General features: G+C 63.3%; 3 protein-coding genes across 14 annotated transcripts in view; 2 read left to right on the top strand and 1 right to left on the bottom strand.

Moving 5' to 3' along the window:
• The window catches only part of RTEL1 (regulator of telomere elongation helicase 1), a 28,795-nt gene extending 14,017 nt beyond the window's left edge, over positions 1-14,778 (bottom strand). For 4 of the 11 annotated variants that reach the window (XM_049100642.1, XM_049100645.1, XM_049100651.1 and 1 more), the window contains exons 1-10: positions 14,604-14,777; positions 13,813-13,954; positions 12,685-12,877; positions 12,316-12,409; positions 11,635-11,836; positions 11,370-11,430; positions 8,075-8,150; positions 7,366-7,450; positions 5,669-5,734; positions 4,715-4,868 (exon numbers count right to left, since the gene is read on the bottom strand). In XM_049100642.1, the coding sequence (XP_048956599.1) occupies positions 4,715-4,868; positions 5,669-5,734; positions 7,366-7,450; positions 8,075-8,150; positions 11,370-11,430; positions 11,635-11,836; positions 12,316-12,409; positions 12,685-12,877; positions 13,813-13,914 (1,033 nt within the window). In that variant the 5' untranslated portion in view covers positions 13,915-13,954; positions 14,604-14,777. Of the gene's footprint in view, positions 1-4,714; positions 4,869-5,668; positions 5,735-7,365; positions 7,451-8,074; positions 8,151-11,369; positions 11,431-11,634; positions 11,837-12,315; positions 12,410-12,684; positions 12,878-13,812; positions 14,379-14,501 lie in introns of those variants that run through there. The other 7 variants (XM_049100644.1, XM_049100646.1, XM_049100647.1 and 4 more) reach the window with 7 other exon arrangements.
• Positions 14,484-16,108, top strand: LOC112673340 (basic proline-rich protein-like). Its single transcript, XM_025469020.1, has 2 exons — positions 14,484-15,307; positions 16,084-16,108. The coding sequence occupies exons 1-2, from the start codon at positions 14,484-14,486 to the stop codon at positions 16,106-16,108; spliced, it is 849 nt and encodes a 282-aa protein (XP_025324805.1).
• Positions 16,084-24,864, top strand: STMN3 (stathmin 3). Of its 2 annotated transcripts, none has more exons than XM_025470724.3 (5): positions 16,084-16,281; positions 22,347-22,442; positions 22,688-22,863; positions 23,769-23,960; positions 24,479-24,864. In XM_025470724.3, the coding sequence occupies exons 1-5, from the start codon at positions 16,179-16,181 to the stop codon at positions 24,536-24,538; spliced, it is 627 nt and encodes a 208-aa protein (XP_025326509.1). In that variant the 5' UTR covers positions 16,084-16,178; the 3' UTR covers positions 24,539-24,864. The 2 variants fall into 2 exon arrangements, with proteins under 2 accessions (XP_025326509.1, XP_025326510.1); XM_025470725.3 differs by lacking the exon at positions 16,084-16,281 and adding an exon at positions 16,902-17,053.
• Positions 24,865-25,084: the final 220 nt, after the last annotated feature.

Genomic DNA, 25,084 nt, shown 5'->3' with positions numbered 1-25,084 from the left:
AAGAATAAGCCGGAAACCAGGAAGACACTTCGCGGCCTCCAGAACCACACAGAGGTTTCCAGCGCCCAAGAAAACCGAAGCAACAGAATCAATGAGGACAAACACTGAATAAGAAATGACCCTAAAAGGACAGCGCAGCCACGGGGCGGGGGGGCAACAGGGACTCGTGAGCCTGGTCTCCCGACCAGCACTCGGACGCACGCGCTCTGGGGAGCAGCTTGCCTTGTCACGGCCGGGGAGCTGCTGTACACAGCTGCCTGCATGTCCCAGGGCGGACGGAGCACAAGAGACGCCAAGGAAAGCGGGACCACGGTTCTCCCAGCAGGGGAAGCACGGAATCGCCACCACGGGGGAACGAGCGCGGCGCTGGATGGGACAGCAGGGTGTGCAGGGCACCCCATGCTGCGCGGGAGAGCTGGCCGCTCCCACAGGCCCAGACGCAAGGGGCGTGGGGGTGAGACTCAGCGCTTCATAAACATCAAGCAGTCCTTAATTCTGGGGGGAGGGGGTCGCCCACGGATGCCACAGATTGCTCAGGACTTACTGATGGAGGAACAGTAACCTCACAGGGGACAATGGTGGCAGTTGTCACCTAAGGGAATAATCCAAGTCAGCACCCCCAACCATGCGGCAGATGGGCTGTGCCTCCGGGGACACCTGTCAAAGGTGCACAACCTGAACAGAATCTACAACACCTCACACATGCCCACAGTGCAGGACACTCAGCAGCACAGTAACTAAGCTTCATCCTCAAAAGCGTCTATTCCAAGGAAGAGGACACCTGAGACTCTGTCCAGGTCACAGCTCCAAGGCCGCAGAGATACGGCGATGGGGGGGCTCCCAGAGCACGTCCTCTGAGGGTGCCTCTGGCTATGATGAGGACAACCAGAGACACTCTAAGGTGCCCGGCCAGTCACGCAGGGGCTTCCCATCAGACCAGGGCACTGTGGCCACACAGCACGTCCTTGCTCTTGGGACACACACGCCAGGACACAGTCAAAGGAAGGGTGCAGGGCAGCCCGGGTGGCACAGAGGTTTAGCGCCGCCTGCAGCCCGGGGTGTGATCCTGGAGACCCGGGATCGAGTCCCACGTCGGGCTCCCTGCATGGAGCCTGCTTCTCCCTCTGCCTGTGTCTCTGCCTCTCTCTCTCCCTCTCTCTCTCTCTCTCTGTCTGAATGAATGAATGAATGAATGAATGAATGAATGAATAAATAAATAAATAAATAAATAAATAAATAAATAAATAACAAAGGAAGGGTACAGAAAAAGAGATTATCTGTCCATGGAGAAAGGAGACTACCAAGTGAGACTCTGGGTGGACAAGTCACACCTTCAAGTTAGCTGTAAGCTGGAAATTATTTTATTCTACTTATTTTTAAAATATTTACTTATTTACGTATCTCAGAGAAAAAGCCAGATGCACATGCTCACGCACAAGAGCTCACTGTGGGCTCCATCCCACAACCAGAGGTCACGACCCGAGCAGGAATCAAGAGCTGGATGCCTCACCGACTGAGCCACCCAGATCGTAGTTTTAAAATAAAAGTTGTCTTAAAAATATTTCAGAATAATAATAAAAAAAAAAAATTTCAGAATAAGATACAAGACATGAAACAATATAAATGAGATTTTCAAACACTCAGAAATGAAGTGACAACTCAAACAGAATTAGGAGAAAAATGAAAACTTATTTTACAAACGAAGGTCAAATTAGGGGGAAGAGAAAAGCCAGAGCAGCGGGAGGGGAAGGAGCACCTCTGTTAGAGGTCGGGGAAGAGTAGCAAAAGGACTTGGAGTGGTCAAGTTCTGCAGCCGGGGGCGGAGACCGCGCGTGCGGCCCCGCGAGGGTCCCCGCAGCCTGGAGCCGGCGCTGTGCCCGCGGCCTGGATCGCCCCCAGACTGAAGGCACCCTGGAGACCACATGGTCAAAGAACGTGCCATAGGCTGGACATCGGCCCGGAAACGTCAACTCTGAAACGTTCTACACAATGACTGGTGACAGGGCTTCAGAGAAAAGAAAATTCCTAAAAGAACATATGGCTTCTAAAAGGAGTTTTTCAAGATACAGGGTTTAAGGAAAGCGTCCGACCGCCCATCCAGATGACCCGCTCCGGGATGACCGCACAGGCACTCGGCGATTTACCCGAGCGGCTCCCACTCGGAGACCCTGCCCCAGGGGGACAGCGGCACAGGCAGGGCCCCACGGGCGACGGGCGAGCTCGAGGCCGGGGCCCGCGTCAGTTCAGGGCGGAGCGAGGCCAGAGCGGCCCCCACGGTACGACCACTGGAAACCACACCCGGTTCGCCTCTTCCCTCCGGTGCTCTCAGGAACGCGCTGCAGTTCCCCAGGGGGTACACGGCGGAGGCTGCCGACAGCCCCCAAACACGTCCGCGTCCTGATCCCGGGACGCGGCGACATCACTCTCCTCGGCCCAAGGAGCTCTGCAGACTGGACTACGGAGAGGCCGTGGGACGGGGCGAGGAGCCTGGGTACCCGCGGCCCGTACCGGAGGGGAGGCAGGAGGCCAAGGCAGAGGCGGCGGAGGCCGGAGCGGCGGGCCCGGGAGCCACGGCCGGCAGCGCCTCCGGAAGGGGAGTGCGGCTCGTCCACCGCACCCTGAGACCTCGAGACAACAAACCCGAGTAGCTTCAGGCTACCAAGTCCGCGGCGACGCTCAGAGCGGCCCCAGCAAAGGCGTACGGCACGCGCGAGCGGTACCACGTTAGACCGAGAGCAGAAAGCTGTGAGGCCCAACCACCTCCGACGGAGCCAGATTACCACGCATGCTTTTAAACTGTTAGATGGGGGCACCCGGGGGCTCAGCGGTTGGGGGTCTGTCTTCGGCTCAGGGCGTGATCCTGGGGTCCCGGGATCGAGTCCCACATGGGGCTCCCTGCGAGGAGCCTGCTTCTCCCTCTGCCCGTGTCTCTGCCTCACTCTCTGTGTCTCTCAGGAATAAATAAATAAAATCTTTCTAAATAAATAAATAAATAATAAAATAAATAAAAGGACCTATTCGGGTCCTGGTTCCTGTGACCATGACCTTGGAGATACAGTCTCTACAGACACGACTAAGTTAGGACGGGATCGCTACGGATGGGGCAGGCCCTACTGCAGTAACTGGTGTCCTTACGAGAGAGGAAATTTGGACACAGACGCACAGGGGGTCAGCCAGGTGCAGACGGAGCAGCGTGCCCGCAGGAGCCTGGGAGCAGGGAGCTGGGCGTGGGGTGGAGCCGACGCGAGGACCGCAGTCCTGCCCACCAGCGCCATAGTGGGGACTGCTCTGTTGTTCCAAGCCTTCCGGCTCCGGTGCTGAGTGACAGCAGCCCCAGGAGCCTCACGTAACATGTGATAGCTTGTGACAAGTGAATAAACAAATCTTTGTAACTTTTTTAGTTGTTTCTGATATAGAAGTTACCAGGAGACATAATTCACAGGAAGCCAGTTCAGTGAGCTTTAAGAACATAAAGGGTAGGGGTGCCTGGGTGCATCAGTGCGTGCGCATCTGCCTGCAGCTCAGGTCGTGATCCCAGTGTCCTGGGATCAAGTCTCGCATCAGGCTCCCTGCTCAGCGGGAAGTCTGCATCTCCCTGTCTCTCCCCACCTCATTCTCTCTCTCTCCCTCCCTCCCAAATACATAAACTCCTAAAAAAAAAAAAAAAAAAAACATAAAGGGTCTCAACACCCAAACTTTTGAGAACTGTGTTGACCAGACAAAGGCCGCTTACAAGCCCCGCACCAGCACAGGCACCGAGCAAGTCAGACGAGTCCTGGAAAAGACCCAGGCCGGAAGGGCAAGAAGGGTGCGGACGGAGCGTGCCCGGGGCCTCTGCCCCCCTGGGGTCCGTCCGTGTGTGTGTGTGTGTGTGTGTGTGTGTGTGTGTGTGGTCACACAGGGAAGGAGGAAGCTCCAGCTGCTCACGCCGGGGCCCACGCCCAAGCGCAGGGCACAGCAAGCGTCTGGAGACGCCCACAGCACAACGCCCAAACCCATGACCTCTGGCAACTAAGTAGCGGAGACGCCTACTGCAGAGCGGTCTGCTCAAACCCATCCGGGGTCCCCGTCAGCCCCTCACGGACTGTGGAGGACACCTGGGCAAACCGTGTCCAGCAAAGACGTCCACGCACACCCCGCTCACCCTCGCATTAGGGAAGACACCAGAGGGGAACCTGTGAGAAGAGGAGGTCATACCCGAACAATGCTCATAGGCCACTCAAAAGCAGCACACTTCACGGTTAGTACGTTTGGTTTTCTTTTCTTTTAAAGATTTTTATTTATTTGAGAGAGAAAGAGGAAGAGAAAGAGAGCATGAGCCAGGGGGTGTGGGTGGGGGGCACAGGGAGAGGGACAAGCAGACCCCCCCACCCCCGAGCAGGGAGCCCGCCGCGGGACTCGGTCCCAGGGCATCATGGGATCCTGCCCAAGCAGACGCTCCACCAACCGAGCCACCCAGGTGGCCCTGGTTTTCAATTTTATCCAGTGCAGGAAAGTCTGTACTGGCTGGGAAAGTACAGAGAGGTCCTTAGAAAATGCTGGAATGGTGGGGTGGTACCTACTTCCTGGCCTGTGAGGTCCTTAGAAACCTCTTACAGAAGTTTGCACTGTGCCCGGACGAGGACTGGACTGAAAGGAGGGCCTGGGAAGGCTCTGGCCTCCGGACCCGAGACCACCTCGCAGCCGCTCTTTCATTTCCCACCTGTGAGCTCACCTGAGTTGACAGAGTCAGCACTGAACTCCGAGCGGAGCTCGTCCTGCTGTGCCGCCTTGGTCTGCTCCTCCAAAACCTGGTCTAGGACGTCCAGCCCAGACGCCACGTCATGCGGGGTCAGGTCGAAGGATGCCGTCTCCTCGCACATCTTCTCCTGAGGGCCCAAGCACACCATGCTACGGCCGGTGCGGGCGGGGACTCGGGGATCCAGGAGGGTGGGTGGGGCAGGGGTGCGGGGCTACAGGAAGCAGTGGGCCCCCAAGCCCCACCCCGGTCTCTAAGGCCACGTCACAAACTGGTCCAACGTCAGCCATACGACCACGCCGTTTGAAATTTCGTTATGGGAAAATTTCCCGTTAGAATATAGATTTCTGGGGCGCCTGGCTGGCTCAGTCTAAGAGCGTGCAACTCTCGACCTCGGGGTCATGAGTTCGAGCCCCAAGCTGGGTGTAGAAGTTACTTCAAAAAAAAAAAAAAAAAAAAAACTTAAAAAAGTGTATGTAGATTTCCAGCTTTCCTCAAAAGCCAGACCCGGCCTACTGGGCCTATGGTCGTCCAGGACAAGCGCCTGGAACCAAGTGGGAGCTTGAGGGTGGCCGCTGCTGACCTAGGACACTAGGCTCCGGAGCACCCAAGTGGCCTTCCTTCCGTGCCCTGGTCAAGGCCAGCCATTCCTGGAAAAACAGGGCCCTGAGCAGACGCCCCAGGAGTGGGTGGAGCAGGCTAGAGGTGACAGCGAGGGGCCGGGAGGTGGCCTCTTTGAACCGAGGTGGTGGTGTCAAGGGGCAAGCAGCAGGCCAGGCAGCCACCAAGAAGGCCCGTGGAGGTTTTGCGTGGACAGGGCCACAGGCTGGCCAGCATGTCTTACCCAGGGCTGGGGCAGAAAGGTCTGCGTGCTCCCTGCAGGGAAGTGGGGGAGGGCAGGTGTGGCGGAGAGACCACCTGGACACTCACCACGTTGTGAGCTTCGTCGAAAATCACGACCGTCCCCTTCAGGTCGATGCTGTGTGCCCGGCGACTCTGCAGCAAGAGGGGAAGGAAGCAGGGCTGGAGCCAAGAGGCACGAGGCAGGCAGGGGAAGGCCCTCGCGCCACAGCCACCTGGCTCTACCCGCCACCACGCAGCTGGACGTCAGGCCCGACCCACACCATGCCTGCCACACAGCCACGGGGTGGAGGACGCCCAAAGCAGGGGCGAGGCGAGCGGGCTGGGGGCCAGCACTAGTACTTCTGGGCTTCGACTGCACACGATGTTCAATTTTCATAAAATAAAGTGCCTGTTCTCAGTACGCAGCTGGGTGTCGACGTGAGCACTGAGCCGGGCCAGGAGACCCACTCCCTCCCGCCCGACCTCTGGCCCGCTCCGCGCCAGCAGGCGTGCACGGCCTTTCCCGCTGTCCTGGAAGCAGCACAGCCCTTCGAGACCCAGACAGACCAGGCGTACCCTCTCCCTTTATGACTTGCTGTAATTTTCTGAATTTTCCACTCTTTTTAAGAGTCAAGGCTTTAAATTACAGTGAAGTCGAAGGTACGGGTTTGTCTGTGGCCAGGACGCTGTGCGTCTGAGCTCAGAAAGCTCGGCCTGCCCTCCCTGCTCTGTCCTAGAGGAGCGTCACGTTTCTGGCTTTTATGTTTGAGGCTGTACCGTGTGAGGTAACGGCTGAGGTTCACTCTTCTCCAAACAGGTATCCAACTACTGCAACACCAATTTTTAGGGGGAAAAAGTGCCAACCTACCTTTTCCTGCTGAAATACCTACGCAAGCTTGCTGAAAACCAAGGGCCACACATGGGTGTGCCCTGGCGGCGCCACCGTGCAAGCGGCCAGCGGCCTGGTCTGCGCTCGGCAGCGCGGCCTGGAGCCCCGACCTCCTGTCAGACCGCCCCGCTCCTCCCCTCTCTCCACTTCCCGAGGATCAGTAAGAACCACATTTTCAAGGGTGACATAGCTGTTCTGGGGCAGGCCTGGTCTTCGAGACCATGCACAAGCCCTGCACAAACCCCCAGCTCCGCGCCACGGCGGCCTGCTCCCGCCCCCTCCAGCACCCCTGCGGCTGCTGGCTCCGTGGTCCCCAAAGCTGCGCTCCTGACACCTCCCAGCCCTGCGGCACCCACAACTGCCCTCTGACGGTCTCCCCTGCAGCGGTGCTGAGGGGATGAAAGAACAGGGGCCCTGGGCCACTCCAGGGAGGACAAGCCGCTGCACACATGGAGAGTGAGCCCCGCATTAAAACAAGAGGGGTAGAAAAAAAAAAAAAAAAAAAAACACAAGAGGGGTGTGCAGAGATGGGAGGACACGTGCATCCCGAGAGCGACTGAGGGAGGGCAAGAGCGTGCAAGAGCACACTCGGCCTGCCTCACGGAGCCCAACTGGAAAGAGAAAAGCTGAGCCACCAGGGACTGGCCCTGGGGGCAGCCATGGCTCTCCCCAGTCCACCAGCCTGCCCACGCCCAGAGAGCCCAGAACGACAGACCCACAGCCCCTGCCGGGCACCACTGGGCCCAGACCAGGCAGCGGGCCACGTCCTCCCACACGCCCGCCGCTCTGACGGTCTCATCTCAGAAACGGAACCAACAAAGACTCTGAGGGCCCCTCACGAGCCCAGGGACACCCCGACATCAGGAATCACCCGCCACGTGGGCGGAGACCTCACCTTGGTGTCCAACAAGTAGTTGTAAGGCATAAAGATAATGTCAGCCTGCTGCTTCAGGTTCCGAGAAAGGTAGTAGGGGCACAGCCTGGAGAAAGAGGAGACGCTGTGAGCACCACGCACCGGAGCCGGGAGGGAGGCCCAGACCAAGGAGCACTCCCGCCGGCCGAGGTGCCCTCTGATGGGCAAGCAGGAGGAAGGAGCCTCGTGCTGCATGGGGGGCCCAGACCGGAGCCGGGCCTGCGGACCCTGGGAGGGCTCACCGCACCGCGCTTCACACCATCAGCTGTTAACGTGAGCGGATCAGCCGTCTAAAAATCTACGTAAACAAGAAACCCCAGTCCCGTCCCTGGGTAGAGGAACGAGGCAATCGGAAAGCAGATGCTGTCCTGTCTCAGCACCACTCGAAGCCCTAAAGCAAACGTCAGAAAGGCAAGCATGTTCAGCGGAACCAGCCAAGGAGAGAAGCGTAAATGCTCAACCCACGGGCTGGGAGCCGGGGCTGCCCATCAGCACAGGGGCCACCGGAGGCAGGGGGAGCTTCCCTGCTGACCCCATCATGCTCAAAACCATTTATGTTTTTCCCACCTGACAACGGTTAGTTTTACACTCAGTCAAGACAGCAGAGGGCAGGAAGTGGCGTGCCCGCGTTCACCACGGCAGAGCCTGTCCTAAAGGGACGCAGCCGCCGCTGCCTGGCCGGGGCTCTTACTTGTGCTTGTTCCCGCTTTTGACCAGGTCCTCGATGTCCAGGATGGGGGTAGCCAGCTCCTGCTCCAGGCTCTTCTCTGGAGACACAGGCAACAGTGAAGACACGTCCTTAGGCCCCGTGAGTCACCACAGACCCCAGAGGGACGCCCAGGCAGCGGCAGCGGCCACCCTAGGACTCTCCCTCAGGGCAGCCCAGGCACCCAACCACCTGGGGACTCACGAGAGGCCACTGTGAGTCTCAGAGCGACCTTGGAGGGACCCCAAACCTGCATAATCCTCAGGAAGCCCTACTCTATACCTCAGACGCTAGCTGCTGGCCTGAGATTGAGCGTAAACAGGGCAGGGGACCCGTGGGGACCGGAGGGGGAGCACAGCCCCCTGCCTAACTCCGCCATCCCAGAGGCCCTCAGGCCGTGCCCTGGAAGCATCCGTCAGACAACCAGGCTTCAGTCTGGCAGCAAGTCACTTCCTCTCTCTGCTCCCTGCCCCGCCCCCGACGTCAACAGGGCAGGAGTATGGATCTGAGGCAGGGCAGATGGGGCGCCCCGAGGCAGAACCCATCTGACGCCTGACACTCAGGGCCCCTGCCCAGGATGGCAGCCCAGGATAAGCACCATTCCCTGCTAGCTGCCCAGGTGGCCCAGGGCAGGGAGGTGCTCAAGAAGGGGCCCCACGGCGGCCGCCTGCGTGTGGATGCTGCAGGTGGTCAGCAGGGCCTGCTCCCCCAGACAGAGGCAGGCAGGACTCTGGCCCTAGCACCTCTCGCCTTCCTCCCACACATGCCTCTCCTCCTCTTGGACTCCTCCCGGAGGCTCCGCTCACTCTCCCCAAGGGCTGGGTGGCTGCCAGCGACGCCCCCGCACACCCCGTGCCAGGAGGGCAGCGGAGGCTGAGGCACAGCAAGGATGCGCCGTGAACATCCGACAGGACACGCGGCAAGAACCAGGGCAAAGCAGGAAGGCTGGGGGCCAGGGGAAGGCCGACGAAGCCTGGAGCCAGCAGAACAGCTGAGGCACCCTCACGTCGCCATATAGGGCCAGGGACAGTGGGGGCAGGGGGGTCACTTCCACTTCCATCGGCTCCCACCCCTCCACTCACCTCCCAGCCACTTCCTGTTCTGGCACCCACCAGGTAAGGTAAAGGATGCTGCAGGTGAGCGCACTGCAGCTGGTGGGCTGTGCAGGTGACGGGCAGTGCAGGTGAGGACAGTGCTAGTGAGGGCCGGAGCAGGTGAGGGGCTGTGTAGGTGAGGACAGTGCAGGTGAGGGGCTGTGCAGATGAGGACAGTGCAGGTGAGGGGCTGTGCAGGTGAGGACAGTGCAGGTGAGGAGCTACGTAGGTGAGGGGCGGAGCAGGTGAGGGGCTATGTAGGTGAGGGGCAGTGCAGGTAGAGGACAGTGCGAGTGAGGACAGTGCTGGTGAGGGCCGGAGCGGGTGAGGGGCTACATAGGTGAGGACAGTGCGGGTGAGGGGCACTGCAGGTGAGCGGCTACATAGGGGAGGGGCGGAGCAGGTGGGAGGCTGTGTAGGTGAGGGGCGGAGCAGGTGGGAGGCTGTGCAGGTGAAGACAGTGCAGGTGAGGACAGTGCAGGTGAAGGGCTATGTAGGTAAGGACATGCAGGTGAGGGGCTGTGCAGGTGAGGACAGTGCAGGTGAGGAGCTACGTAGGTGAGGGGCGGAGCAGGTGAGGGGCTGTGCAGGTGAGGACAGTGCAGGGGGGGTGGTGCAGGCAAGGGCTGCAGAGTGGAGAGCTGAACCACAAACCGCTGTGGAAAGGTGGCTGCAGCAGGTCCCACCGGGTTCCGCCCAAAGGCTCTGGTACATGGTAAGCTGAACACCTGCAACCCCGCCTTTGCCAGGAACGTGGGCGAGGGAGGCGGCCACAACGGGGCACAAGAGGACTCCATGAGCGCCATAGGGGGCCCCAAGGCCCATGGGAAAGCTGCACTGAGGCAGGAGGGCTGTGAGTAGAAGGCGGACCCAGCCAAGGAGAAAAGCCACCCAGGCCCCCAGGCCACACGGGCTGCCAGCTGCCCCTACCCACCCCACCCCACCCCCGTCCAGGCCCCCTGCGGCCAGGCTACAGCTCAACCTCCCATGCACCCTCCCCTGCTGTTCCGAGGGTCCCCGGTGCCGCCAGAGCAGACACCACAGCAAACACGGTGGCGAGGAGTGAGTTCCCGGGACAGGGTGCAGGGATGCCTCTCCCTGGGGGGTGAGGGACCCCCCCCCCCAGCTCAGGCCTCCGGGAGCAAGCACTGCCCTGGATGCTGGGCACGCCAAACCCCAGCGCTATCACCTGTGCGTGCCCGAGGGCCTGTCACCTCTGAACCCGGGTCTGAGTCCCCACCTTGAAGCAGGAAACAGGGGACCCCAACCCCACTCCAATGAAACCCCCCCAAGCCACCGAGCCCTGACTGCAGACAGGAAACTACAGAGGCCACCCCCAGAGAAGCGCCTCTGCCATTGCTCCTGGACAGATGTGAGGGACACCCGCCCGGGGAAAAGCAAAGACCAGGGCCAGCCGTCCACCCAGGGCCTAAGGAAAGTAGCAGCAGGCACCAAGGGCTGTGGGCACCTAAGGTCACACACGTGAAGCCACAGCGGGGCCAGCTATTGTCATGCCCCTGTGCCGTCACCTCAGCCACCTCTGGGAGCCGCGAGCACTCGGGGGGCCCCGGGGAAGCCACACCCACACGGGGCCCTACCACAGCCCAGGGACACACAGCAGAATCAGTGACGGGAAACAAGCCCGCAGAGGCGTCCTGGGGACCAGGCCCGGCTTCCAGAACCCCCTCCGCAGGCCAAATGCCCCGAACGAGCCGAGGCCACGTGTGAAACGCTGTCGGCTGGGCAGCCGGCCAGAAGCCCGGGGCTCTTGCTGGGGCCGCTCACGTAGATGCCGCGGCTGCCGCGCGCCCCAGCCCCAGACTCCCGGGAGGAAGCATCTGCTCTGCGTAGGACGCTCTAGGCCCCGAGAGCCCCTCCTCGCAGGGGGTGGCGACCCCGGACATCCAAGCTCCCAGACCCCGGCGCGAGAGGCCAGCCTTGCCAGGACGCCCTTCTGACACGACAGCCTTTCCTGCCCTGGTGTACGAGCCCTTCTACACACGATCCAATGGGTGCATGGTCGGGACACAGTGCCCGGCACCACCTCATCCGGCAGCACCGACGTGGCCGCTCTGGAGCCCCAAACGGGACAGCCAGCAGGCCACGCGGCCTGAGCAGCACATGCTCCAAGCCCACCTGGCTGGGTGCCGCCAACCAGCAAGAGTGGCTTCCACGAATCCTCTTACCTTCTACGTTGTTGTAGAAATGACACGAACGACTTGCTACCTTCTTTCGGCACAGGTGGATCTGGGAGGAAAAGGCAGCAGGCCCGGCTAGCGTGATGGTGAAGACAGGGCGGGGCGCCGGCCGGCCAGGGGACTCGCTACGGGCGGTGCTGCCCGGCACCGTGCCAGCCCTGGCCCACCGGCTCCTCCCTGGGCCGTCCCCTGGGGGCGCAGCCGAGAGCTCCAAGGGAACCACAGAGGCCGAGCGCGCACCCCAGAAACCCACCTGCATGTGGTTGCTCTCCTGCTTCTTCACCTCGGGGTGGATACACAGCTGCTCCCGAGAGCCCAGCACACACACCCTCGGCCTGGCGGGAGGGAGAGCGTGGGCCCAGGAACCAGAGCACCAGCCCTGGTGCCATCCAGCAGCACAAGCGTGAGCTGTGGGGCCACCGCGGAGCACCTCAACACGTGACCCGCGTGTGCACCTGGGAAGCCAAGGGAGCGGCCGTGGCCAGAACGTGCCCTGGGCTCGGGAGGCGCTTCCTCCGCCGCACGGCCCAGAGTGAGCAAGGAGGCAGGGCAGGGGACACACGGGAGGACACCCGCCGACCAGGCCCCCGGCCCCACGAGGCTGGTGTGAGACCCTGGGACGGCCCCCGCCCTGCAGTGGAGGCGGCCTCCTTCCCTCCACACGACCGGCACGCAGCCCCCCACCACAGCTGGCGGCAGCGCCCCCCGGGAGCGCAGGGTGCTAACCCCAAGGCGGGACGTACTCTGGGAGCTGCTGCCTCGTCAGCAGTGGGCGGCAGGGACAGCGTGGCCCTGGCTGCAGCCCAGTGCACGGCACATGCTGGAGCGCAGCAAAGCCTCAGAGTGGGGTCCAGGCACAGTGCACCGTGAGCCACCTTGCCAAGGCCACCTCCACCCCCCCATACCTCAGAGGCAGGGTGAGCGCGCGACCTACCGGTAGGAGGTGTTCCGCAGCTCGCGGATGACCTGAGTGAGCTGTGAGTGGGTCCTGGAGGCATAAATGATCTTTGGGATGTCCGCGTAGCAAGCTGCCCGGGGACAAGGAAGCAGAACAGGACACACCTCCATGACACAAAGTTCTGGTGTGCTGTTAACCCAGGGGCACTTGGCTACCTCAGCCCTGCGCCCCTAGTCCGAGGAATGACCTAGGGGGACATGTGTGGCCTTCTCGTTTGGCCACACGGTCATGACCTCAGGCCTATGGCGAGAGAGGACGTAGCAGCTGCACCGGGAACTCACCAGCCCGCTCTACCCCGTGGCCACCTCTTTGCAGAGGCCCCAGAGGAGCTGAAAGGAGCCTGACCTGCGCCGGCATCTGCAGCGGCATCTCCCCAGGATGACAAGGTGCGATCAAGGAAAAGCTCCCCTTGCACCCTCTCAGCAATCTTGTGGGCAGAGATGGCGTCACGGAGGTGCTCCCGCCAGGCCAGCGTGCTGCAGAGGAGGCACAACGTCTTCCCCGTGCCGGTGGGGCTCTCCAGGATGCCATTTACTCTCTGAATGGGGCCAGGAGCAAGGTCACGGGAAGCAGGGGAGAGGCACTGCAGACCACAGCCCACCTGAGGCGGAGGCGGAGGCCACCCCGCAGGTAGCACAAGGCCTGGGGACAGTGATAACTTGACAGAGCTTCGCTCAGGCCACCAGCCAAAAGCTATGAGCTAATTCGGCCCTCGTTAGCAAACAATTTGCAGAGCATTACTCAAACCTCGACGGTATTTTTCAACTTGATATAAATAGTAAGGTGACTAATCAGGTGCCAAATCTCAACACAGAACATCGCTCCGTGACTTTAGCCGCAGGTAGTTCGTGCTGAACAGAACCTGATGACCCACATACACCTCAGACGGGAGCCCGAGCAGCAGGCTGGGGAGACACGGAGGCAAATGGGCACCGCCGTGCTCCTTGTGCCCGGGCACGGGAGTCCGTGCCCACAACAGCGGCCAGGAGCTGGGCTGCAGAAGGCTGGGGGCTGCAGGGCCGGGGGCCCGAGCCGGATGCACGAGAGCATGCCAAGAGTCAGCCAGCGACCTGCACCCCTCTGCCTTCCAGCACCCCCCGAGCTCAAACCCCTTCCCAAGCGAGGACGAGACGCTGAGTATCCAGCCCCGTGGGAATACTTCCTTCCCCCAGATCCTCAAACTGCTGGCTGCTCCTCCATAAGTGGCCTTGGCTCAAATGCCACCTCCTCAGAAGGGCCCTCAAGGTGCTCCCAAGCCTGTGACCTCATGACCTTCCCTCCGAGCAACAACGTCCTTTCTGTCCTCGTGTCTCCCGTGTCTCCTAGAACACCAGCCCCATTTAGGACTGAGCCCTGCACCGGGGAGGAGGCCTGGTACCCAGCAGGGCTCAGCACGAGTGACCCGGGAGTGGAGCTACGCTGCGTCAGGACTTGGCTGAAGCTCCGCCCGTGCTGACCCACCCGCGGCTGTACCTTCTGCAGACACTCCAGCACCTTGCTCATGTACTCCTCCTGGCATTTGTAGGGCTCGAATGGGAAATCCACGGCCACGCCGTTCAGGGTTATCTTGGGCATGCTGGCCCGTTCTCAGGACACAGGCTGGCTGACACCCAGGCTGTGGGAGAGACACGACCCCTCTGAACATGGGGTCTCAGCCACTGCAGATGAGCGATGCCAGCCCGCGGCTGGGACCCCACGCTGTGCTCCACGGGAGGCCCGACGGCACAGAGGGGCACCAGGAGCCTGCAGCCAGCCTTCCTGGGGCGCCAGGCCACTTGGGCAATGACGCAGCCGCCCCGCGCGGTGGGACGGCCGGCCTGGGACACCGGGGAGGGGAGGCGCAGCCCCTGGGCCTGCCTTGCGCTCCGGTCCCAAACCGGTCCCTCGAGCTCGGGGAGGGGCGGCCGGGCCCACAGGACGGGCAAGAGCCAGGGCCGAGCAGGGCGGCACACGCCGCGCCTGCAATCCCGCAGCTGCGCGGAGCTCGGAGGCCCGCTCCCGGCCGGGCGCCCGTGCACCGGAGCCAGTTGGCGCCAACACTGCGCGCCGGCCCCTCGCGCAGCCGCCCCGGAGGCCCCGCCCCCGAGGCCCCGCCCCGCCCCGGAGGCCCCGCCCCCGAGCGCAGGAAAACCACCGGCCCCAGAATGCAGCGCGGCACAGACCCGCGCGGGCCGGGCGGCGCGGGGCCTGCTGGGAGCTGCAGTTCCCGGAGGCGCGTGCGGCTCGGGGCGCCCGTGCCGGGGTCTCTGCGGCCGGCCACTCACTCGTCTCCGCGGACAGCCTTCCGCGGCCGGGGGGCCCCCAGGATCTGCCCCAGGTCAGCCGAGGCCCCGCCACCGCGTCGCGGCCGCCGTCGGCCGGTCCGGACCCCGCGGGCTAAGGCGCTCGGCCGCCTCCGGACGCCCTGCACTTCCGCTCCCAGTTCCGGTCCGCAGGGCGTGGCTCCGGGCGGAAACCGTCCCGCGGTGGAGGGTCCGCGCGCTGGGTTCCGGCCCCGCCCTGAGCCTGGGGCCCCGCGCGTCCACGGGGGTGGTGTGCTTCCGGCCTCCCCCGCCCCGCCGTCCGCCGGCGCCCGCCTTCCAGCGCCCTCCGCGGCCGCGCCCCTGCGTTGCCCGGGCTCGTGGGACTGCCCCGCCCCATCCTGGGGCGCCTCGGGGCTCTTCCCCGCCTGCCCGGCGGTGTCCGCACCCGCGTCCGCGGGGGGTCACGTGGGCCCGGGGCCTGCCCACCCCTTGGGCGTAGCTGTTCGGACGCCCCAGCATGGTCCGAAGGGCGCCGGGAGGAAGCCGCCTCTGGGGAGCTGCCAGCCCGCGGCCCGCAGCCCGCAGCCGCCTGGCAACGCCGCCCCCGAAGCTGCGGGGGGGCCCCGTGACGTCCCTGCCCGGAGGCCTCGTGCTTGGGGGGCCTGGGGGCCGCTGGCGGGGAGAGGACTGTCCCACCCGCTCCAGTCCAGCTCAGGCGTGGACAGGTTTGTCCTCCCAACGGCCTCTCAGATAAATCCCTCCTTATGGGATCCCTTATGGGATCCCTGCCTTCGGCCCAGGGCGTGATCCTGGGTCCTGGGATCGAGTCCCACGTGGGGCTCCCGGTGCATGGAGCCTGCTTCTGCCTCCTTCTGTGTCTCTGCCTCTCTCTCTCTCTGTGACTATAATTAATTAATTAATTAATAAAATAAAAAAAATTCTCTCCTTATGGGGTCCAGGGCCGGTGGGGAGCAGACCGCCTAAAGCCAGCAGCCCCGGGGCTCAGAGCCCTGAGTCCTGCTCTTCATTTCCACCCCCGCGTCTTCTAAGAGCAGAGGCCTTGGTGCTCCCGGAGGCCCAGGCAAAGCAAGGCAGGACCCACAGGCTCGGGGCCCCTGGGCCCAAACCACAGCCAGCGCACAAGCTGTCCGGTCGCACGTCCTCTGTGGGACTGCCCAGCCCGCTAGAAATGATAACTGGCGATGCCACATCTGAACCTAATCGCAAAAGATGAGAGGAAACGGGCCCAAGGCTGGCGGTGACCAGCCCCGCCCAGCAGGCGCAGAGATCTTGGCCAAGTCAACAAAGCTGAATGGAGAGCCTGCTCTTGTGGGCCCTGTGGGGTACACTGTGGACCACAGGACACGTTAACCCGTCCCACTTGCCATGTGTGCACCTGGAGGTGTGCCTGTATTCACGTCTGCCGGGCCTGCGGGCTGCCCCCCACCCTTCGGTCTGTCCCGGCCCGTCCCCTTTCTGAGCCTGCCTCACCTCTCCACAGGCTCCCGAGGCTTTCCACGGTCTGATTCCTGGCCTTAGGACCTACTCGGTTGTGGAGCAAGTGCTTCTCTTGACCTCCGTGGCTTCACCCCTCAAATGGGAATGACACTCCATCCATACGGCTTCCCGGGCCCAAAGGGAGACGAGATGGCCCTTGCAGCAAGGGGCCCACCGCCTCTGCCAGGCTCTCCCTTTGCAGGTATCAACCAGAACCCTATGCCCAGAGAGGAGGGGAGGCGTGGCCCCACACGTGACCAAGTGCACCCCTCTTCTCCATCATCTGGACACCGGCATTGTTGTCACCTCTTACACTTGAGAAACAGACGTATGAAGAAGTCAGAAACTGGGTCCCAGCCGCACGGCAAGTGGGGTGTCAGCTGGGGTTGTTCTCCTCTCCAGCTGGCTCCCAGGGCTTTGTTCTAGGCCTCGCCACCCCTGCCGTTGACCCTCTTTTCTGCCTCAGAACCGACTCGCCCTCCGGGATGCTCCTCGGAGGCCTTCCCGACCCATCCCGACCCCCACTGTCTGTGACGCGCTCTCAGCACGGGCCTGGGCACACGGAAGGCGCCTCCCGGCCAGGCGGGCTCCCCAGCCCCACCCTGATGTGGGGACCCCCTCCTCTCCCGCCCCGCCCACCCTGCCTCCAAGCCCGCACAAAGCCCAGTTGGGGCAGCAGGGGGGTCTAAGGGGTAAGCAGTGGGTGGATGGGCCCCGGCCGCAGCACCCCACCCCCGGGCCCAGCTGGGCGCTCCCCTCCCACCGTCCCCTCCCTCTGACGGCTGCGAGCCCCTGCCACAGCCAGCCAGGCGCTGGCTCTCCTCGCTCTGCGCCCGCCTCCCGCCCTCCCTGCTCCCTCCCCTCCCCTCCCCTCCCCGGCACTGCAGCATTCGCCGACTGCAGCTCCAGCCGCCGCCCGCGCCTCCCGGCCTCCGCAGCCCGCGCCGCCAGCACCATGGCCAGCACCCTGTCCGGTAGGCGCGGGGCGCGGGGCGCGACTCCCCGGGCGGCTCCCCCCCGCCCCCGGCCCGCGCTCTGCCGGGGCTGCGAGCACCGGGCGCCCCAGGGCGGGGGCCGCGCCTTAGAGCCCCCGGGGTGAGGGCGGGTTTGGAGGCGCGCGGCTGGGTGGGCGGGGGGGGGGGGCGCGGCCCCTGGCGGCCCTGGCCGAGGGAGGGGGCGGCAGGGGGGCCCGGCGGGAGCTGCCGGCCTCCGCGGCTCCGGGGGCTGGAGGGCGCTGCGGGAAGGCGGGGGAGGAGAGCCCAGCCCAGCCCAGCCGCCGCCCCTCCGCCGCCCCTCCGCCGCCGCCCGGCCCGGGGTCCAGCCAGCCGCCGCCCTTGGCGCAGCGGGGCTGGGGGAGGAGGGGCCGCGGCCGCTTCCAAGCCTCCCCCCGGGCCGCCCCTCCTCCGCGCGCCGCCCCGCCTCCCCGGCTGCGGATCCGCCGCCCGAGGCCGCGACCCCCTCCCTCCCGGCCTGCGCCACCGCCACCGCCACCGCCACCGCCACCGCGGGGCCCAGCAGTTCCTGGCGCCTGCGGGGCTGCCGCCACCCTGGCCGGGAGGGCTCGCTCCCCGGGCGCACCCTGCCCTGTCTGGCCGCCCCAGGACCCACTTCATCTCTGCGCCCTCGGCCTCCGGGGACGTCCGGGCAGCAGCTCCCCCCAGCAACGCCCCTTCTCCCCCTGGACCCGAAGCTCCACTCCCAACACCCCCTCCCCTCCCCTCCCTCTTGGGGGTCCCCTCTCCCCAGCCAGCCTGGTCCCCTCCAGGGGGAACACACGCTTTGGCGAGCTCCACTCTCACGTGTGCCGTGTCCAGCCTCTCAGGCCCCAGGTGGCACCTGACCACGTGTGTCACTGAGCACACCCCTCCTGCACCCGGGCCTTCACCTGCCCCCTGCTCTCTGGTTGATCTCCTCGGAGATATTCAGCTCAGCTTTGGGCAGGGTCGGAGGGTGGTCTGTCCTTCTCACGGCCAGAGTGCCACCCCAGTGCCCCCATCAAGGCAGGGCTTGGGGCCCTGGCTCAGGATCGTGCCCCAGTGGGAGACAACGAGCATGGGTGGGAGATGCTCTCAGCCTTTTCTCTTACTTCACCTCTTCCGTAAAAACCCTTCTCAGTAGGCTTTATTCCTGCCTGACAGACAGGCAGACAGGGTAGGTGGCGAAGGGACAGAGCCAAAGCTGCCCTGGCGATGGCCCCCGGGGGTGGGAGCGCAGGCTCTGACCTCCCGGCCCCCTGGCGCCAGCCCAGTCTCCATCGCCAGGCTTTGGGCACTGCCGACCCACGCTTCGTCCCAGGGTTTTTCTGGATGTCCACGTTGCTGCTGGCGTGAAGAGGGAAAGCAAAGCGCCATCAGTTTTGTCCAGCACGGCCACCGCCTCATAGATGTGCGATGTGCCAGCTGGAGAAGTGCCCCTGGCCAGAGTCACAGGGCTGGGCCTCCCGTGTCGTCATCAGTGCAGCCCACACGTGTACACGGCTGTGCTCACCTCCATCGAGGTTTGACAGGCGGGGGGCCTGGCCCGGAACTGGCTGCGTGGGCACGTCAGTTGTGGCCAAAATCAGTTGGAGTGAATCCCAGGGGCTTGTCTGTTAAAAGGCCTCCCTGGTTGGAGCAGCCACTGACCTTCCCTGCCTCGTGGCCTGTCTGCCCCAGCTCGCTGGCGGGCTTCATCTCGTCTTGAAGAGTCTTGTCTGATGACCTTGTCGTCGGCACAAGGTGGACCTCAGCGTTCTCTTCCTCTGCTGGCTGAAGAGCCGTGGCTCCACCTTTCCCTTGAGCGCCTGCTGACGGCTGTGCTGGTGGGACTCCTGGGGAGGTGGCCGGGTCTGGTAGCCTTCCCACTCGGCTCTTCACACACTTTTGTAGACTCGTGCTCATGTTTCTCTCCTTCTGCAACTCTGTGGAGCTGAGAGGGCTCGCACACACGACCTAAACCCTCAGGGCCTCATCCGGATGGGGGTGATAGTGACAGCGCCTCTCCTGGGCTTGTTTTGGGGGATGAACAGGGTACTTCAGGAAAGGTGCTTGGCCTAGTGCCTGGCAAGAGGCGGGAGCCCAGTCCATGCCGGGCCGTATGACTCTTGCAGCCTCATTTCCCAGAGTTTCCTGCCCAGAGGAAGGTGAATCTGCTGGAGAGTCCTGCTTCTGACTTTGACTAGTGAGAGGGCGGCCCGAGTAGCAATCCGCTCCATCTGTCAGGAAGCAATTAGCAGCCTTCGGGACCCTTTTAGGGGTGTGGGCATCTGTGGGCACTCTGCCCTCCCAGGTCTGGATAGGCGCCCCCTCCTCACCGCCGTGAGGCTCCCACCAGGAAGGTGCAGTCGGAGGCTGGGAGTCCTGACCAGGCTCCCATGCTGTCGTGCTGTGACTCTGGGTGGGCTCCTTGCTGTCTGGGACTCACTCTCCCTCCCCCTCTCTCTCTTCCCTCGGTAGAAATGAATCCGACAAGGGTTTCTGTCGGCTGGTCTTAAGGGTTACTTGGGACTCACCTCATGAGTGCTGCCATTATGGTTTCTGTGCCGCTGTAGGCTGACCTGGTGCCTTCTAACTCTTGCTCATCTAGGACCTAAACATCCAAAGGCCATCGTGCATTTTTTTTTTTTGCATACTTCACATTTACTATGAAAAGGAAGGAGATGAAAGCAATGCAGCTCATGGCAGAGACTTGTTTTTAGTGACTCCCTGAAGTGAGTGATGGGAAGGAAGAGACGAGTCCTGGCTGGTGATGTGGAGAAACACATCCCAGCTGTCTGTGGTGAGGTGCCTAGAAGGGTCTGGGCCTCGACCTCTCCCCTCTGCAGGGAGACATGGCCTTCAAGCCCCTGCAGCTCTGAGGACACAGGTGTCACTGCTGTTCTGAGCTGCTGGGCCCAGCCCTGCTCTCCAGCCCCAGCTCTACAAATTGGCCAATTTCCCCACCTGCTGCCCAGTCCCTTCCGACTCGCAGCCAGACCACAGAGCAAACCTCCCTCCCAAGCCCCCTTCTAGGGGTGCCCCTTCCCACAAGGCTCCTTCAGATGAGTCTTCTGGGAAGGAAGCTCCTCGTGGGCCATCAGCCTGGGAGAAACAAAGCTGGAGAATCTCTGTGACCGTCAGGCACTAAGCTGCATCCCTATTACCAGCCGCGGGACACAGTCCTCCCCTTTCCTGGTTGGACACTGGCCCCCCAGGGCTCCGAGAGCTCTGACTTCAGTCTCCAGCACACCCCCCATCCTTCTCCCCTCTATCCTAGCAGTGCGGTGCTCTCAGCTGCCCAGCCTCCCTTCCTGCTGAGGGGTGACAGTTATTCAGAAGGGAGCTGCCCCAATATTTGTCTGTAAACGTGTTCTTCCTCTGTAATAAATTCTCGTCTTCCTGGGAACACTTCCTCTCAAGGCCGAGAGGAGCTTGAGCAGCTGTGAGGCCCCAAGCTCCCCGCCTATGTGCTAAACTCATTTGGGGGTTCCCGCATGTGGTGAGGAAAGACTACCTGGAGGGTGGGAGAGGCAGTGCCTGTTGCCAGGAGGCGGGTGGTGGCAGGGTTAGACCAGCCCCTTCCTTCGTGGCCTCTCCCAGGATCCAAGTACGTTCCCCTCCTGAGCCTCCCTCTGAGCAGGGGCCCGGCTATTTCCCCAGCCTTCCCAATGCCCAAATGTCTCCCGGGCCGCTGCTTCTGAAGAGCTGGCCTTGCCTTGTCTTATACGCTCTAACTCCCCAGCCATGTAGTGTGACGTACTCCTCTGCCTACTTTTTAAAGTTAACTTTTAACAGCACAAGTAATGCACAAATAGATTATGCCTGTGAAAAATAAAACTGACAAGTCAAGCCAAAATCCCCTTTGAGGCCTGTGTCCATGGCCCCCCTGCCTCCCAGCCTCCTGAAGCCAATGACCAACATGCACATCCTAGCCCTGCTTCCCCTCCACACCCCTTAAAGTCTCTCCTTGCTGCCTGCCCGGGATTCCTTCGTGCTCCCTGTAGAGTCTCTGGGGCTCTCTCTAGGAGGACCCGGGTCATCAGGACATTTAGATCAAATGACAAAGTTCTCTGCGGTGGTTGTGGGAAAACCCTGCTCACCACAGGCTGTTCCCTCAGACAAGAGCCTGATAATTTCTGTCCCGTGTCCTGTTTCTATACCAACACTTTTCCCGACCTCACATTAACTCAATTTTAAGACACTGTCCGGTGTGAAATTTGATCAGGAAGTTTCTTGTTCATCTAAACCCTTTGTCCAAATTCATCTGTGCTCCTTGGAATATCACTTCATGGAAGCCAGACCCCCTCTCTGGAGACCTGCACCAGCTTCTCCAGCTAGGGAGGGGGGAGGATGGGTCTCTGAGCCTCCTAGTCTTTGGGACCTGCTAGAGTGGTGGAAAGGACACGGACCACCTGGGATTGCACTTGAGGAGCTCTGGGCAAGTCACCCTAGCCACCAGGGCCCACTATCATCTCAGTGGAGCAGGGGGACAGTCTTGGGCTCGAAGATTGTTAAGCACTAGTGAGACACCGGGCCAGCATGTCTACCGTGGGGCCTAGCTTGTCACGAATAGGTCACAAAGAACTCAATTATTTCCATCTGGCAGTGGGCTCCTCACCTTCACCTGCCAGGGCGCAGGGCCTCAGCGGACGAGCTCAGCTCCTCTTCTGGGTGGGCACGGGCTCTGCAAGGCCAGAGGGCCGGCTCTGGTACTGAGCAGACAACTCCCCGCATCTGGCTGGAGCCCGACGGGGAGCCCCGGCCTGGTGATCTCGGGGTCTCAGCTGGGTCATGGGGTAAACGGGGGAGGGGGGCGCACACAGGAGGAAGTCTGAGGGCTCCACCCACATGTACAAGCCAAGAAGGTGCTGCCTGCAGAAGCTCCACGTCTGTGCTGGCCCAGGCAGGAGTATGGTGGTTAATACCTGTGAGAGGGGAAGGGGAGGAAGGAGGGCTACTCGGAAATACACAGTGACAAAGACTCATGGAGACGGAAAGAGAGAGACAGAAGGAGTCAGGAAGGAGGATGAACGGAGACGGATAAAACACAGCCACAGAGAGGAAAGAGGCAGAAATGCCTAGAAAGAAAAGGAGGAAGAAGGCAGATACTAAGTGAAGAACGCAGAACGCAGGACAGCCCACGGGGGGTGCGCCCAGGGACAGACCAGGCCCCCTTCTGGTCAGCTTCAGGCGGGAAGAGGAGAGGTGTAGGGGGCAAGAGAATAGGCTTCCAGAGAGACGCAGCGTGGGGGGTGCCGGGGAGGAAGGACGGCGGCGCCCGGCGCCCTCACTGCTGGCCTCACGCCCACAGCCTACAAGGAGAAGATGAAGGAGCTGTCGGTGCTGTCGCTCATCTGCTCCTGCTTCTACTCACAGCCGCACCCCAACACCATCTACCAGTATGGGGGTGAGTGCCCCACTTGGTGGGCGCCCTCCTTCTCCTCCCCTTGCTCCCTGCTCCCGCGGCCTCTCCGGCCCACCTCCCCGCACCTCGGCTCAGCTGGCGTCCGGAGAGCCGGCCTCGGGTGGGAGGTGGCCCTGGGAGCTCAAGGAGTCCCACGTGAGCAGCCGCGCCCCCTCCCGCGGCCCTGGATTTGGGCAGGAGCTGGGAAGGTGTCCCCTCAGAGCCTGAGCCCCCGTGTGGTCTTGCAGACATGGAGGTGAAGCAGCTGGACAAGAGGGCCTCTGGCCAGAGCTTCGAGGTCATCCTCAAGTCCCCTTCTGACCTGTCCCCCGAGAGCCCAGTGCTCTCCTCTCCCCCCAAGAGGAAGGACACCTCCCTGGAGGAGCTGCAGAAGCGGCTGGAGGCTGCTGAGGAGCGAAGGAAGGTGAGGAGCCCACCTCTGCCCCCAGGTCCCGATGAGGGTGGACACATGGGTCCCTGAAGCACAGAGTGTTCCAAGCCGCCTCTTGGCTGTTGGCTGGGGTGGGGGGCTGTGGGGGGATGGAGAGGGTCTCGTGGTTCCCTGCTCTCCTCTTGGAAGATGAGAATGGGACAGGGAGGTGAACGGGGTGTCCATGGGCATGGCCAGCAGGGGGCCCTGGGACTCGAGCCTGGGCTGGCATCCCTCTCCAGGGGAGGGAAGGGGGAAGAAGGGGACTCCCCCATGTGTTGGGGACCGAAAGCCCAGGCCTGCTGGGAGCTCTGGGCCCTGGGAGAAGTGCCTCTTCCCCTCACACCAGCCCCACGGAGCCGGAAACACACACACACACACACACACACACACACACACACGAGTGCAGTCTGGCTCCAAGTCCCTTAGAGCATGTCCCCGTGACACCTGGGGACCTGGGCCTGCGGGGGGTGGCCAGCAGCGACCTCACGTGGGTGGGCTCCGCGGCCCGCGCCCCTCAGCTCTCTGCGGGCCACCAGGCAGTCCCCGCCCCAGAAGGGCTGGACGGTGGGGACCAGCAGCCCGGGTGTCCGCAGCCCTGGGGGCCTTTGCACGGCGCCGCCCCTTAGGGGCCCAGAGCCCGGGCCTACCAAGCACCTACTTGGCGCTCGGGGCGCAGCCGTCGGAGGGCACGGTGCGGGCTCCACGACAGCCCGGAGGTTTTGAATCAGCGCAGCTGCCCGGAGGCGGCGGGAGCCAAGGTCCGCGTTGCTGGGGCCCCCCGCGGCTCCGGGCCTGTCTGGGGCTGAGCTCCCCGCGCCGGGTCTCGGCGGGCCCAAGCCCTCGGCCCCCCAGCTCGGGCCGGGCGGGGGGCGGCGCTCACCTGCCCCCGCCCCCAGACGCAGGAGGCGCAGGTGCTGAAGCAGCTGGCGGAGCGGCGCGAGCACGAGCGCGAGGTGCTGCACAAAGCGCTGGAGGACAACAACAACTTCAGCCGCCTGGCGGAGGAGAAGCTCAACCACAAGATGGAGCTCAGCAAGGAGATCCGCGAGGCGCACCTGGCGGCGCTGCGCGAGCGGCTGCGGGAGAAGGTGCGCGGGCCGGGCCGGGCGGGGGACCCCGGGAAGCCCAGCAGCCGGGGGCGGGGGGGCGGCGCGCAGGGGACTCGGCGCCCACAGCCCCGGCCCCCAAGGACGCGCATGGGGTCCGAGCCACAGGAGGGAGGAGCCGCCTTAGGGCCGGGGCCAGGGAAGCCCCAGGAGCCCCCTCCTCCCCCGCGGCCCCTTCCCAGCGCTCCGCAGCCCCGCTGCTCCCCGCCCTGCCCGGAGACAGCCCAGAGTGAGGCGGGAGCCCCCTAGGAGTGGCCCCTGCTTCTGCCCCCCGGGGGGGTACCCTGGAGCCTGCAAACCCCAGGACGTCCCGAGTCCCAGCTCTCTCTGGTTGGGGAGCAACCCGTGTGGCAGCGAGGGCCAGCGCCACTCAGGGCACACTTGGGACGGGGGTGCTGCGGGCCTCGTCTTGGGCAAGGTGTCCTCCTCGGTGGCTTCTCCTGCACCTCGGAGGGTCCCTGAGGCCTGCTGTGGGGGCTCCCCCCCCCCCGTGCCCGCAGGAGCTGCACGCCGCCGAAGTGCGCAGGAACAAGGGGCAGCGGGAGGAGATGTCCGGCTAAGGGGCTGCGGGCCGCAGGCGCCTGGATCCTGAGAGGAGACGTCCACACACGCGGGCTCTGGTTTCGTCTTGTCCCACTTTGTCTAGATGCAACTCTTGTTCCTGCTCCCTCCTCCCCTGCACTCCCAGCTCCTGCTTCTCTTTCCGCTCTGAGCTGCCCAGTCCTCGTGGCATGTCGCTCTCCACAGGCGCGCCCTCCAGGAGCCACCAGGGCGTGGCACGGTCCCTCAGTTCAGGCACAGGCCAGGCACTGGCCAGGCCCCCTCTTGGTGGCCCTCTTAGCAGATGTGGTGACAGCCTCAATAAATCCAGTGGTGGTAGCAGGAACACGTGGGTCCTTATGCTGGCTTGTCCTGCGAACACCTTGTCACTTAGGGCACATCCCCTGAGCCAGCCCCCTGCCCACAGCCCCCACACCACCTGCAAGTCCTTCTGGGGGAGGGGCTGAGCACACGGGTGGGGGTGGAGAAAGAAGGGTGACTGGGCGGTGTGTGGCCAGGTCAGCCTGTCACTATGGCCAGCCATGGGAGCCACCTGTGCAGTGGAA

This window comes from Canis lupus, chromosome 24, assembly GCF_003254725.2.
Source record: "Canis lupus dingo isolate Sandy chromosome 24, ASM325472v2, whole genome shotgun sequence".
Classification (NCBI taxonomy): domain Eukaryota; kingdom Metazoa; phylum Chordata; class Mammalia; order Carnivora; family Canidae; genus Canis; species Canis lupus.
This window is presented reverse-complemented; position numbering and strand designations above follow the sequence as displayed.

Excerpts from the sequence above, each read along its gene's own strand:
- STMN3 (XM_025470724.3), top strand. The coding sequence starts at position 16,179 with ATGGGAATGACACTCCATCCATACGGCTTCCCGGGCCCAAAGGGAGAC. Across the intron at positions 16,282-22,346 it reads GCCAGGCTCTCCCTTTGCAG|CCTACAAGGAGAAGATGAAG; the intron begins GTATCAACCAGA and ends TCACGCCCACAG. Across the intron at positions 22,443-22,687 it reads CACCATCTACCAGTATGGGG|ACATGGAGGTGAAGCAGCTG; the intron begins GTGAGTGCCCCA and ends GTGGTCTTGCAG.
- LOC112673340 (XM_025469020.1), top strand. The coding sequence starts at position 14,484 with ATGCAGCGCGGCACAGACCCGCGCGGGCCGGGCGGCGCGGGGCCTGCT. Across the intron at positions 15,308-16,083 it reads TCCAGCTCAGGCGTGGACAG|GCTCCCGAGGCTTTCCACGG; the intron begins GTTTGTCCTCCC and ends ACCTCTCCACAG.